Source organism: Aspergillus alliaceus (assembly GCF_009176365.1).
Source record: "Aspergillus alliaceus strain CBS 536.65 unplaced genomic scaffold BDW43scaffold_78, whole genome shotgun sequence".
NCBI classification, from domain to species: domain Eukaryota; kingdom Fungi; phylum Ascomycota; class Eurotiomycetes; order Eurotiales; family Aspergillaceae; genus Aspergillus; species Aspergillus alliaceus.
The window spans coordinates 80,764-95,318 of record NW_022474761.1 but is presented as its reverse complement, the minus strand read 5'-3'; the positions used below and the strand labels follow the sequence as shown (position 1 = coordinate 95,318).

The following is a 14,555-nucleotide window of genomic DNA, read 5'->3' as shown; positions in this document are numbered from 1 at the left end:
CGTTGAACTCGGTTATATGTGCAGGGAACGTCGCGGCCGTTGCACCATTTGCACTGCGGAACCGCCGTGTCACATTTGACCTAGGGGGTCAATCACAATGGTCATCGCCCAATATGTAAGATGTTCCATCTTTCGCTTATAACACGAATCGCAGGCGCTTCTCGTGAGCTTATGTGCGCCGTCCGTTTGCATGGCTACCTTCATCTTCTAAGACAACATACAGGAGTGCACTCTGCAGACAGTCTGGAAGCCACTTTCATCTATGTTTATCTTCTTTCTGGTAGGAAATTGCTCAGTGATCTGGCCCGCCCGAGAATAAGTTAAAAGGCAGATTAGATTAGTCATTCAACAGAACTGTAGCAGAAACCCGACGGATTAGTAGGCTGCACCGCGTAAGAGTTTGGGACCCACAAGGTGGAGTTGTAATTAGGGTTAGAGTGGCGCGATCAAGCTCCACTTCTAATAACTCTGGAGACTGGAAAGACTGGAATATAGTGTAATCATCCCGGTCAAGCATGCTCCATGATTCATTTTGAGCCGGCTTCACTAACTCATCATACCTCGGGGAGGTTTAATGTTGAGTAATTGAATAAACATTGATCATCAAGCCAGGGAAGGATCTGATTCCTACTGATACCGAAGATATGGTACGGCGCAGGATGGGAGTTTGGTTGTAAATCCCTTCTTGGTCGTTTTCATTATAAAGTCGGGGACAATTACTGATTTCTCTCCTCCAGTATCTGGTCATAACACCGGCGGCTACACCACATCCGTCTACCGCCAAACATGGCGTCGGGTTCATCGAGCACGGATGACGAGTTGACAATTGCCGGGAATGGAGTACAATCTGCGGATGCCAAGGCTGATACTGAAAATTCATCCATCTTTCGTACGGGAACGACATGGCACATGGCGCCTGAATTGTGCCAGATCAGGGAACGAGACAAAGATGGCGGAGAGAAGCCCAAAATGCTCGGTGTCGCTTGGCACGACCTCACCATCAAAGGCGTTGGCGGCAACGCCATGTTCAACGAAAACGTCCTTTCACAGCTTTTCCCTTTCCATGGCCGTGGCAAAGGTGCCAAAACCAGGACCATTATCGACCGTTCATTTGGATGCGTTAAACCAGGGGAGATGTTACTTGTTCTGGGACGACCCGGAGCGGGCTGCACCACACTACTGAACGTACTCGCAAACCATCGTCTTGGCTACGAAGAAGTCACCGGAGACGTCAGCTACGGGAACATGTCTGCCGTGGAAGCCAGACAGTACCGTGGCCAGATTGTAATGAACACAGAGGAGGAAATCTTCTTTCCAACCTTGACGGTTGAAGACACCATCGATTTTGCCGCTCGCATGAAGGTCCCATATCAACTACCGCCCGGGATTACAAGTCATGAGGAATATGTTCAGCTCCACAAGGATTTTCTCCTGCGATCGGTTGGAATTTCTCATACTGCAGGGACCAAGGTTGGGGATGCCTTTATTAGGGGTGTCTCTGGAGGAGAGAGGAAACGTGTCTCAATTCTGGAGTGCCTTACGACTCGTGCTAGCGTCTTTTGTTGGGACAATTCGACAAGAGGCCTTGACGCCAGCACAGCTCTTGAGTGGGTCAAGGCCATCAGGGTGATGACAGACCTCCTCGGGCTCAGTACAATTGTCACCCTCTATCAGGCGGGTAACGGTATCTACGAGCATTTCGATAAGGTTCTGCTTCTTGATGAGGGCAAGCAAATCTTCTACGGACCTCAAGAGGACGCCGTTCCATTTATGGAGGGCCTGGGCTTCATGCGTGATCCGGGTTCCAACCGGGGTGATTTCCTTACGGGCGTGACAGTCCCCACCGAGCGTCTCATTTCCCCAGGATATGAGGACAAGTTCCCACGAACCGCCAACGAGATTCGTGCTGCATACGAGCAGTCCCATATCAAGCCCAGGATGCTGGAAGAGGCCCAGAGCTACCCGACAAGCAAAGAAGCGGCCGACAACACGACTGTATTCAAAGAAATGGTTGCTCGGGAGAAGCACAGGGGCGTGTCCGAAAGGTCCTCCGTCACAACTGGTTTTGTCACTCAAGTAACGGCCGCCATTATCAGGCAGTACCAACTCATGTGGGGTGACAAGGCAACTCTACTTATGAAGCAAGGCGCTACCGTTATCCAGGCCCTCCTGGGTGGTTCTCTCTTTTACTCGGCTCCCGACAATTCCATCGGCCTTTTCCTCAAGGGCGGCGCTCTTTTCTTCTCCATTCTATACAATGCCCTTATAGCCCTCTCAGAGGTTACCGACTCGTTCACGGGTCGACCCATTCTCGCAAAACACCGCTCGTTCGCGTTGTACCACCCGGCAGCCATTTGCATCGCCCAGGTTGCTGCCGATCTTCCGATCCTATTATTCCAGGTTACACATTTCGGCCTTATCCTATATTTCATGGTTGGCCTGAAGACCACAGCCGGGGCATTTTTCACTTATTTGGTCACCAACTTCATGACTGCCATGTCTATGACAGCCTTCTTTCGACTCGTCGGCGCCGCATTCCCTACGTTTGATGCTGCGTCCAAAGTCTCGGGACTGTCGATCGTAGCGCTGTTTGTCTACATGGGATATATGATCATCAAGCCTGAGATGCATCCATGGTTTGTGTGGATCTTCTGGATCAACCCTATGGCCTATGGATTCGAAGCTCTTCTTGGAAACGAATTCCATGACCAGATTATTCCATGTTACGGACCTAATCTAATCCCCAGCGGCCCTGACTACGTTGGCGAAGGGGGGCAATCATGTGCCGGTGTTGTCGGTGCCGCACCTGGCACGACAAGCCTGACCGGTGATGAATATCTTGCAGCCATGTCCTTTAGCCATAGCCATATATGGCGTAACTTTGGAATAATCTGTGCCTGGTGGGTGCTCTTCGTTGTGCTTACAGTTATCTTCACCTCCCGGTGGAAGCTACTTGGAGAAGGAGACCGTAAACTCTTGATCCCTCGAGAGTTACAGCAAAAATCAAAACATCTTTTGCAGGCTTCTGACGAGGAAGCACAACCCACAGAAAAGAGTGTCAGTCCCGGCTCTGATGCGTCGGGAGACAGCTTCGGAAACGATCTGCTCCGCAACAAGAGCATTTTCACATGGAAGAACCTGACTTATTCCGTCCCAACGGCTGATGGCGACCGTATCCTTCTTGACAATGTCCAAGGATACGTCAAACCCGGGATGCTTGGAGCCCTGATGGGCTCGTCTGGGGCCGGAAAGACAACCTTGCTGGACGTTCTAGCACAACGCAAAACTGCTGGGACGATCCATGGATCCGTCTTAGTGGATGGGCGTCCCCTTCCTATCTCTTTCCAACGCTCCGCTGGCTATGTCGAACAGTTGGATATTCACGAGCCATATGCGACTGTCCGTGAAGCCCTCGAATTTTCGGCGCTATTGCGCCAATCTCGCGATACACCCACTGAAGAAAAGCTGCGATATGTGGACACCATTGTTGATCTTCTTGAGCTAAATGACCTTGAACATACCCTCATTGGTCGGCCAGGCGCTGGTCTCTCGGTGGAGCAACGTAAGCGTCTTACTATCGGTGTGGAACTCGTGGCGAAGCCCAGTACCTTGATCTTCCTCGATGAGCCTACGTCAGGGCTTGATGGTCAGGCGGCCTACGATATAGTTCGATTCCTTCGCAAGCTTGCCGAAGCAGGGCAAGCTATCCTCGTTACTATCCATCAACCCTCGGCGCAGTTGTTTGCGCAATTCGACAAACTATTATTGTTGGCTGCCGGCGGCAAGACTGTGTACTTTGGAGATATAGGCCAGAATGCGAACACTGTCAAGGAATACTTTGGACGCTACGGCGCGCCTTGCCCACCTGAAGCCAATCCTGCTGAACATATTATTAATGTTGTGTCGGCAAGCGCGAGTCTTGATTGGAACCGGGTCTGGCTGGAGTCCCCGGAACATGGAAAACTCTCCAAGGAACTGGACTGCATGGTTGCTGATGCTGCAGCTCGACCTACTGCAGCAAACGAAGATCCACACGAATTTGCCGCTTCGCTCTGGACGCAAACCAAGCTTGTGACGCACCGCATGAATATCTCTCTTTTCCGGAACACCGAGTACCTCAACAATAAATTTGCCATGCATATCAGCTTAGCGCTGCTGAACGGCTTTACCTTCTGGCAGATTGGAGACGCACTTACGGATCTACAGCAGAACCTTTTCACTGTGTTCAATTTTATCTTCGTTGCTCCTGGTGTTATCTCCCAGTTGCAGCCGCTCTTTATTGACCGCCGAGACATTTTCGAGGCGCGAGAGAAGAAAAGCAAGATGTACCACTGGGCTCCCTTCGTGACTGGTCTTATAGTCTCGGAGTTCCCTTACTTGCTTGTCTGTGCGCTGCTGTATTACGTTTGCTGGTACTTTGCCAGTGGCCTTCCCACATCCGCTGACCATGCTGGAAGCGTCTTTTTCGTTGCAGTAAGCCCGCCCTCCCGGCTTCTGATTTCCTGTCTTTGGAACTCGACAGTTAACGCTTTCTCAGGTAATGTACGAATGCCTGTACACGGGCATAGGCCAGATGATTGCCGCTTACACACCGAACGCCGTCTTTGCCTCTCTGGTCAACCCTCTGGTGATTACCACCCTCGTCTCCTTCTGCGGAGTGATGGTTCCATATAGTCAAATCGTAGCATTCTGGCGATACTGGTAAGTCCCCGCATGTACAATGGCGCTGCAGATGATAACGGCTGTTTCCATTAGGATGTACTACCTCGACCCCTTCAACTACCTCATGAGCTCTCTGCTGGTGTTCACTACTTGGGACAAGCCCGTGCACTGCAAGCCCGAGGAGTTGGCAGTGTTTGATCCGGCTCCTAATTTAACATGCGGTGAATATCTCACTGTCTACCAGCGTGGCGCGGGGATGGCGACGAACCTTCTGAACCCGGATGACACCCTCGGATGCCGAGTCTGCCAGTATACTGAAGGTGGAGATTACCTGCGTACGCTGAACTTGCAGGGACGTTACTACGGATGGAGGAATGCGGGCATAGTCGTTGTGTTTGTGGTTGGCATCTACGGGCTTGTGTTCCTTATGATGAAACTCAGGACTAAGGCTACTAAAAAGGCTGAGTCCTAAGGCGCGAATGATGACCACAGTCTTGACCGGGCTGTCAGTATTGCCTTGCGGCGGAGTTGGTCCAGGGTTGGACGGTTGTTCGGAACCACCTAGATATGTTACAAGGCTATAGAACGGGGCAGATAATAATATATAGAGATATAGAGAAATCGCTAGCATTCTTGCTCATTTAACAGCAATATTTGGCGGGAAATAGTGTCTTTGTTATTCAGTTCGTGGAGGCGGTGGATGATATGGATGATGATAAACTACTTCAATTATGTTTTTCCGCAAGTGGAAAGAAGCAGATCTTTTGAGCTGCGGTAGTGATCACTGCTATAGTGTATTGAAAAACATGCCAGTTATCGGCGGATTACACGGCCTGCAGATGGCGAGGCATGGTATTTAGAAAGCAATGCAATTGCAGTATAATCTATCGTATTTCGCAATCGAGGAATACTGAAAGGGAGAAGAGGAGTTGGGGCTTCTTCCTGTTGTGAATCAAGGCTCGATCTGATAGACAATAGAGCTTCATATACGGAATCCATTCAGGATTGAATAAGATTGCTTAGAAATCAATATGATCTTCGTCTTGTATATTAACCCTCAAGTTTTCAGATGTGAATGAATAACAATCAACCTTCCTCTGAATTACAACACTTTCGAATGCCAATCTTCCTTCATCAAATATGTACTGTTGTGAATCGAGGCTTGATCAAGTAAACAATAGAGCTTCGCATACGGAATTTTTTCCGTATACAATCAGATTGATTGGAAATCAATCTGATATTCATCTTGTATATAAACACTCAAGTTTTTCAGATGTGAATAAGAACAATTGAATCTTCCTCTGAACCACAACACGTACAAACGGAGTTGAAGGTCTTAGAGAGTGTGATGCAGGGGAGTTGATACCCAATAGATCTTCGATAGATCTCCAGGACGCGGGTTCATTGTCTAAGCCTGCCCACAGGTTGGTTACCCAGGCTGGGTTTCGGGGGTATCCAACTCCTCCCACATGGGTTCTTAGCGAGTAACCATGCGACAAGTCTACTCCAAGGGACGACCCTTAAGCCACTCGGGGGGAAAGCCCTGGTCATGTGAGCCTTATGTAATCGTTGTAACCTCAGGCAACAATCCCCGAAGTTGCCATCATGATTGGCCAGGCTCTTCGTACTCTACGACGTGATCATCCATTATTTTATATATATTATGTCAGAGGGACCCTGGAGGAAGAGATGAGGCCCAAGGTGAGGTGAATTCTGCCTATCTGTATGATGGTCCTGGAGGAGGACGAACGACTACATACAGGAGGCGCGCATGGTCACGTGGCCTCTAACTGCTGCAGGGCAGGCACCGCCGACATATTATGATTATATGGACATTTTTCAGATTTTAGCCTAACTGCGCAGCTCGATCTGCTGGTCGATAACATCCCTCGTAATCTGCTCCAACGACCGCCAGTGCATCCCCAATTCCGTCTCGGCCTTGGTCGTATTAACGGGCCAAGACTCTCCGGCAATTTCCTCTGAGATCTTAAACCCAAGATGAGGGTACTCCTTCTTCACAATCGCTGCCACGTCCCTCCAAAAGGCCTTCTTCCCAGCGAGTAAGTACGATGACCCGTCCGGGATATTGTCGGCCAAGGCCTTGACATGGCCCTCGGCAACATCGTCGATATGGACAGCAGTAATGGAGACCAGTGGTTTCCCACCGGCAACGGTAAGGAAGAAAAGGGCGTTGGTGCCACTCATCTCCTCGGCGGTGGTCTGGAGGGGGTTGCGTCCATACACAAAGGCAGGGTGGATGGTCACAAGGGAGAAACTAGGGTTCTCGGTCTTCTTGAAGTCCCAGCTAGCTTGGTTTGCGAGGAGCTTAGAGGCGTGGTAGAGACTCATGCCCGTAGCTTCATCATTAGCACCAGTGAAGTCGGCGGTCTGGTCGACCGACAAGTCCCAGTCATTGTCCTCTGTCGGATGCGGTCAACATCTAGCCAAAATAATCAAGACAAAAGACTGCATCCAGCTCTGATGGCTCACCTTTAATGACTCCTCCCTCGGGAAGACCTGAGGGAGGTATTAAAGCAGCAATTGAAGAAGTAATAACCACCTTCTTAATGCTGCTAACCTTAGCAGCTTCCTTCAGGATAGCCATGGTGCCCTTAACGGCTGGGCCAAAGTATGTCTCTGGATTGGTTCCATGGGGCAAAGGCGAGGCAACGTGCAGTACGTAGTTGGCTCCATCTAGTTTTCCGGCAAAGGAAGACTGCTGTGTGATATCTGGGGTAATAACAAAGTCGATTTTGTCTTCAAATCCAGACAGGGCCGCCTTTAGATTGGGAATCTGTTCTTCCTTGCGAACGCTAATCCGCAGACTATAGCCAGCTTGTAGAGCCTTGATGGCGACAGCACTGCCGATAAAGCCCGTTGCTCCTGTGATAAAGACGAGGCCGGACGGCATGGTGATAGGATCAGATGCGAAATTCGGGGATAGATTCAGGCGGGATTATATAGCTCTGGCTGGCCGTTAAGAAAACATATGATTTAATCAAATGTAAAGGTGTGTTGAATAATCGAGCAGGGTTATTTGCTTGTTAACTGAATCTCAGTTCCAGATCTTATACTTTCCAGCTTTATACCTACTGAAACGTATCTGGTGATTCAGAATAGGACGATTATTGATCAATAGGTGATTAATCATAATAGTCATAGAATGCAGTGACGCCATACCCCGAGGTAGTTAGTTATTCGGGCCATATGACAAATCATGAAATGGTAACGTATTTCACTACCGAGCGCCGCACCTCTACTCGATTTCCACTATTCAAGGGCTTTTATCAACCAAGCAATTGCATTTGTTGTGATCTCGGAGGAAAGATGGGCAGGATGATGCTGTATCAGCTACACGTACGTAGCCTACTGAGGACCGGATGCCATTCCGATAGATACTCAATTCTATGGACGACTACCTCAACTATCTTAAGTGCTTCTTATCAACTACCAATGGGTGAATGAAGCCTTCAGGGGCTGAAGTTAGGTGATCCGGCCAAGCCACTAGGATCATGTGGTCTTGTATAGATTCATATCACATTTCTTTATAGAAACTAATTACTAAAGTGGAACAGGACATCTAACCCTAGTATGTCCCCGGATATGGCAATTAGAACACTGCCGGGGGGGGGGGGGGGGGGGGGGGGGGGGGGACTCGTACGCGTGGTCCAACTGTAGAAAGTGCTGGATCTGTAGGAAGCGTATCTTGACCTTATTGACCTTATTTTCGCGCTGGAATTGCTCTAGGCTCTTCTCTATAGCTAATCTCTCTGGAATAGCTAGCTGTTTATTAGAGCGCTTTCACTTTTGACCTTTCTATTTATTTCTAGCGCGATATTTACATATTTTATCCCCGCAAGAATAAGCTTATTAAGTATTAATTTATAATCTTTAATAATCTTATCGAATCGTGTTTCTAGTAAAGATAAAGGACTCTGAGCATGTTCTCTAAGCAGTTTTCTTGGGGCAGATACTTGCTTCTCCAGCTATCTAGTAGTATAGGGCGTTTTAGGTGCTGAATTGGTTAACTGACTGCTTGATAATGTAGGAGTCTTTAATTAGATGACTAACTCACTAAGTACCCTATCTAGATTGAATAGAACTAGACCAGGAGCTGTAAAGCTATTCTGAATATTCTTTACTACAAAGGCACTTTAGCAAGCCTCTGTAAAGATCTTTAGAAAATCAAGCTTATTAATATAATTGATTTTAAGCTTAGCTTTCTCTACTATTAAGCTCCCATATACGCCTTTTAGAGTCTAAAAACAGTCTATATCTAAAGGCTGGAGCTTATTGGAAGAATGCGCTGGCATACAGATAGGAATAATATTATTTTTACTATATATCTAATTAAATGAGATGTAAGATAGCTACTATAGTGTCACAGATTGAATACCGGCCTGTCCGTTGGGAAGGCGCTTAGTGTTTAAGCTAGCCTGGGATGCGAATTCCGATATGTGGAAGAGAAATTGCCCGCGATGGATCACTTGCAATTTCTTTCATAGTGGTGGTCTGATGGTTGCCCATAATCCTCTGTACCTTCGGTTGTTGGAGAAGGCACTGTTTGTCATGGCGCAAGCTGCAGTTGATTAGTTCTGCTTAGAATGGTCGATTATCTTCATAGAAAATTCTCAATACGGGCTTTAACCACAATTCTGAGCCTAATATATGTACGTGTGCGACCCACTCCTTTTTCGGGATAACCCTGTTCAGATACAACCGTGCAAATCAAAGCAAGATGTCAGTGAAATAGGGAAGCTAAATGTAATAAACAGTGACGCACCTAACACTCCAGGTTGCGATATTATGGGGCTTGGAAACTCGGCTTGCTGCTGTGTTTAGCTGCTGGACATTGTTACTTGGTTCTTCTACTTAAGCAACAGCTCAATATACCCTTATATAGGTTCTTAACTCTAAAAATTATCGATCTAATAAATCCTTTAAATTGAGGCCGGCTTTCTCCATTTGGCTATTTCCATCGGTAATGGGGAAGATTCTGAGTGATGCACATGCACAAATTAAATCAAATTAAGATTTGACCCCTTCTTAATCCCAAAAAAAGGTTTCCATCATCTGGTGGCCACAGCAATCATATACTGGGATTTTGAGGCGCATGCCGTTGCTCTCAAGATTCTGCACGGTTCGGACGCTGAGCCCGGTGACTCACACCTGGACTAGTGCATCGAGCAGTATGGTAGTGCCCCTTCAAATAGCCAGGAGAGAAATCATAGGCGTTCTTTGGGTTGGCGGCGATAAAAAAAAATTAAGAATGAAGGCTAACGCAAGATATTTCCAGGGAACATAGATGTTACATCACAATGTTATTATTTAGAAGACTATTTTTTCATATTTCTTTACCTTGCTGGATGATTGCTTGCGAAATCCTGACCAGTTTATGTCGTCGCTAGAGCGCTGTTACTGTGGATATCCAAGGGAAAACTGGATTAATTTGGCACTATTGCTCATGTGTAGCTGTTAGTCATGTTAATGAGGATAAGAGTGAGTAGTCAACGTGTCCTCATCGAGCTATCTAATAATGAGATGTCATGAGCATGAGTGGTTATGTAGCGGGCTATTTGACCGAGGATTTCTTTCCTGCGTTTCGGGATGTGTGTTGGAGTTTAGGCCCTAGGCAAAGTGTGGCGCAGAGAAGGGGTCCTATGTGCTCATTAATTCCGAGCATATGAACTTGGAGCCTTTATCCAGTACATCTCTCCTACCTCATCATTGATTGTCATGAAGAATGATGTTGCCACACCTACTTAAATTGCACTAGACGCCTTCGCCAGAGCCGGGGAGCAGAAGCAATTACACACATTACAGGGACGACATTTTAACCATACGACGGGGCATCCTTCACAATAGACGCCCCAGTTCAGGCCAAGTTCCTGCAAGACAACCTTTTGGAGTAGGAGCCAGCTACTAGCAGAAGACATGTCTCAACCTATTCTTTAGTCCACCAATATTGATCGGATGGTTTTAAGGGAGTCATTGCTGATCATCCACTTCTGAAGCGGGTTTTAACGGTGTTGCTGGTGTATGTTGAGTAAACATTTATCAGAGGTCTTAGTCTAACATCAGCTCGGACCTGATCACTTATCAAGAAATTCTGGTATTCGGAGAGAGGTTTTTATGACGTATTTTTAGGACCTGAACTCAGCATCTGGATCAGCAGGGCATCGGGATGATTTGATGTTACCCCACATTTATGTTGGTTATGGTGGGAAGACTGGAGTAGAATTCGGAAAGGATCATTAATCATCAGCAAACGGAAACGAATGTTTGCTTCCTCTCTTTTCTCATGAAGAAACTCATATTGCAAAATCACCTTTTAAACACGGTCAAAACACCTACCTATTTGAAATTGCTCCTGTACTTTCAGGACATCGCTACCTGTTTTATCCACCTAAATTCTTTTCATAAGATGCCTGGCTGGAGAATTTATCATCCTAGTGGGACCTTCATGGATCCTAAGCACAAAGAGAAGCTAGTAGAGGCCATTATGTCAATGTATACCCGAGTTGACCTTCCGGCATCTATCTTGTCGTCATAATCATTGAGATGCCTCCCAGTACCCTGTACCTATCCGGAGTATCATGCATAAGTTCAGGATAATCTGAAAATAGTCAATTTGCTAATCACATATGATTGGGCAGCACACAAAAGGGGTAAAGCCTTTTGTCCGGCTTACATTCAGCCACATCGCGAGGCACTTTCCTCCAGCTGAGAGCCCTATAAGGACTAATTTCATGAATACAGTCTACGAAACCGTGAAGCCGTATCTCACAGACAAAGGATATGACTGAGACGGATCGAAGGAGTGTGTCTGCGAGGCAGCCGCAGCGGCTCGTCGTTGTTTCCGGTTACTTGGAGCATCCATGGTATCATTCAACTCGAATGATTTGGTGGAAATTGGGAATCGACGTTGTGGTGTGGACGAGACGACGCATGGTATATTGATGTTGATCTCAGTAAACCAGTAAAAATATCTAGATGGAGTTCAACTTGATATGAGTTATGGCTACTATTACGGGTTTGCGATATATAAGAACTTACCTAGGTATAAATAGCAAGGGAATATTATTTATGATTAGAAAAATTATTTCTAGTACAATATACAAGGGGCCTTCTCAACCAGTTACCTTCTGGTCTAGGGCGCGTATGGAGTTCCCGAGACTTTGGTACATCAGTGTTTGTGATTGAGGAGATAACATCAAGCCCCCTAAAATTGATTGTCAATAAGGCGAGAGAGATAGCAGTACAGTGACAGCACTGCCTTTTGAGAGTTGTACCTGGCTAGGACCATCAAACTGCCGAGCGTTGACGTCCATGTATGATTGATCTTCTATAGAGACCCCCCCGCCCCACCCCAAACCTATGGATCAGGCCATAGTGATCTTCCGGAACGCGCGAAAATATAATTATTCATCTCCTCCGGTGGTAATCCGACCTCGGTAGATCTACGGAGTTTGTACTTCGATGGGCCAGGCACTCCGCAAGAGCAACGAGTATACATATATAATCCGTTATTAGAGGTCAGATTTTTGGCTCCAGCTATCTCCTTCCACATACCACCTCCTCCTCCCACTTATTGTCAAACGTCATGACCACACAAAAGGCGGTTATCATTACGGAGCCTAAGAAGATTGGTCTGGTTACCGATCGGCCAATCCCTGCCCTTCAGGATGACTATATTCTCGTCAGGACTGTTAGTGTCGGTTTGAATCCTACTGTAGAAGCCATCGGTAAGGATATCAAGAAGCCGTTCAAGAAGGGCAATTGTGTGTGTGGATTCACTCATGGTGCTAACGCTGTCCAGCCCGAAGATGGTGCCTTTGCTGAGTATATTGTAGCCAAGGGTGACCTACAGATAAAGATTCCCGACAACATGAGTTTCCAGGATGCTGCTACCCTGGGTGTCAGTATCAACACGGTTGGCCAGGCTCTTTACTAAAGTCTGAAGTTGGCCCTGCCTACTGAGCCCATGAAGAAGGCTGCGCCTATTCTAATCTATGGAGGCTCTACTGTAACCGGCACCTTGGCCATTCAGTTTGCCAAGATATCCAGGTATACAGTCCTCATAACCTGCTCTCCTCACAATTTTAACCTTGTTTACTAAATGGATGTAGACATAGCCTTTGACTATAAGGATATCTAATCCGCTGCTGAGATCCGTAACCAGACTAAGAATAACCTAAAGCTTGCTCTAGATTATATTTCTCTTGAAGCCAGCGCCAAGTTCTGCAATAAGGCCATTTTCAGTGAGGGTGGGGAGTACAGTACTCTCCTGGACATGAAGATTGAGTATACAAATGTCAATAACTGCTTTACGCTCGCATACACCACCGCCGGCGAGGCTTTCAACTTTGGTGATATCCAATTCCTGGCTAAGCTGGAAGATCAGGCGTACAGTAAAAAATTTATCATGATTGCCGAGTCACTCCTGCCGGAAGGAAAGGTCAAGGTCCACCCTCCCATGGTTGGCAAGGGTGGTTTAAAGGATGTTATAGAGGAGCTGCAGTTGCTGAAGGAGGACAAGGTTAGCAAGGAGAAACTGGTATACAATATTGCCAAGACTCTGAATATTTAACAGTCGAATGTTGCATAGCTGCAGAATGGAGCAAAGGATGCCCTATATGCAAGTACCATAACCAGATATTCCATAACCAGATATTCCATAACCAGATATTCCATAACCAGATATTCCATAACCAGACATTCCCTAAGATAATGATAACGCCGTCGGTTGACATTCAATCCGAGGGACTACAACTCTGCGCTGCTTGAGTCACTGCGGTGCTGAGTGTTCTATCAGTAATCCTTACCGATCTAGCTCTTTTATGTACAACCGGAGCAGTGACCACTCAATATCACGCATGCGCATGTGCTGACGTCTTCCCAAACCATAGATTTGATTAGTACAATGTCGCGAGTATGGAAGCTATCTGCATTTAGTAGTACTGAAAGGAGTGGTAGTGGGCCGACAGTCTACTAGTGGGCAAAATTTGGAAGTGACCATTAAACCGCCCTCACTGAATGTTGCTCGTGTGTCTCAGCAGATATCTGGAGATTAGGTAGCATTCAGCCGATGCCACAGGTGGTCAACACAAAGAATGGAGGGAACCGTGTAAACAGCCACCCTTAAACCGGACATCTTGTAACTATGCTAAAGAGATGGGCAAGATAGAACCGAAGGGATTGACCGTAAGAAAGCTCAACATACAGTCAGGAGGGGACTGGTTAAAAGGTCTTACTGTCCCCACCAAAAGTATCAGTGTAAAACGCGTCTTCCGCAACCACGCGTTTTTCCTACCTATTTTTTATTTCTTCAACAAATGGCTCCCCGAACGTCTCTAGGGGTAATAAACCCAGATAGGATAAAGGAAACCGAATTAAGTCCCTATTCTAGGGGCTTTTTATGTGGTTTATATCACCGGGGGGCTTCTCAGGCCAAAATTGGGGACGCGTTGCAAATTCCCGCCTCAACCGTTCAGTATATCATCGAACAAAAAGCGCTCCGAACCAACGGGAATTCAGTATATCGAGCAGGCAGGCCTACTGTGCTTGATAAGCATGATAATTGCTGAATTCTAGCCATTATACGCGCAGATCCATTTATCTCCTACGCTGAACTACGCCGCCAAAGTGGGACAACTGTTTCTAATTCTACACTTCTTAGATTGATTAAATCTTCGGGATATGGCCACTGACGCGCTCAAAAAAGGCCTAAATTGAAAGAAACGCATGCTAAGAAGCGTTTAGAATGGGCGTTAGCCCACCAGGATTGGAGTATTGAGCAGTGGTCCCAGATCATTTAGTCGGACGAAGGTTCAGTTGAATTAGGAAAGGGAAAGCGTCAGAAATGGTGCTTTAGACTCAATTAATTGGGCAAG

The 14,555-nt window shown here is 46.9% G+C and overlaps 3 protein-coding genes across 3 annotated transcripts; 2 read left to right on the top strand and 1 right to left on the bottom strand.

The window, feature by feature from the left end:
* Positions 1-786: 786 nt before the first annotated feature.
* On the top strand, positions 787-5,134 carry BDW43DRAFT_323545 (ABC-2 type transporter-domain-containing protein; the record flags this gene model as incomplete). The annotated part of the gene is made up of 3 exons (XM_032049767.1): positions 787-4,473; positions 4,538-4,701; positions 4,756-5,134. 3 exons carry the CDS (start codon positions 787-789, stop codon positions 5,132-5,134), a joined length of 4,230 nt encoding a protein of 1,409 aa, XP_031894533.1.
* A 1,339-nt stretch (positions 5,135-6,473) lies between these two features.
* On the bottom strand, positions 6,474-7,637 carry BDW43DRAFT_323543 (putative 3-beta hydroxysteroid dehydrogenase/isomerase). The gene is made up of 2 exons (XM_032049766.1): positions 7,153-7,637; positions 6,474-7,082 (listed from the first exon to the last, which is right to left on the bottom strand). Exons 1-2 carry the CDS (start codon positions 7,571-7,573, stop codon positions 6,514-6,516), a joined length of 990 nt encoding a protein of 329 aa, XP_031894532.1. The 5' UTR covers positions 7,574-7,637; the 3' UTR covers positions 6,474-6,513.
* Positions 7,638-12,265: 4,628 nt separating this feature from the next.
* BDW43DRAFT_304438 (zinc-binding alcohol dehydrogenase family protein) lies at positions 12,266-13,252 on the top strand (the record flags this gene model as incomplete). Its single annotated transcript, XM_032045604.1, has 3 exons — positions 12,266-12,595; positions 12,626-12,772; positions 12,833-13,252. 3 exons carry the CDS (start codon positions 12,266-12,268, stop codon positions 13,250-13,252), a joined length of 897 nt encoding a protein of 298 aa, XP_031894531.1.
* Positions 13,253-14,555: the final 1,303 nt, after the last annotated feature.

Bases quoted from the DNA above. Each gene is read 5' to 3' on its own strand.
- BDW43DRAFT_323543 (XM_032049766.1), bottom strand. From the start codon at position 7,573: ATGCCGTCCGGCCTCGTCTTTATCACAGGAGCAACGGGCTTTATCGGC. The intron at 7,083-7,152 runs GTGAGCCATCAG...CGCATCCGACAG, and splicing joins CGAGGGAGGAGTCATTAAAG to AGGACAATGACTGGGACTTG.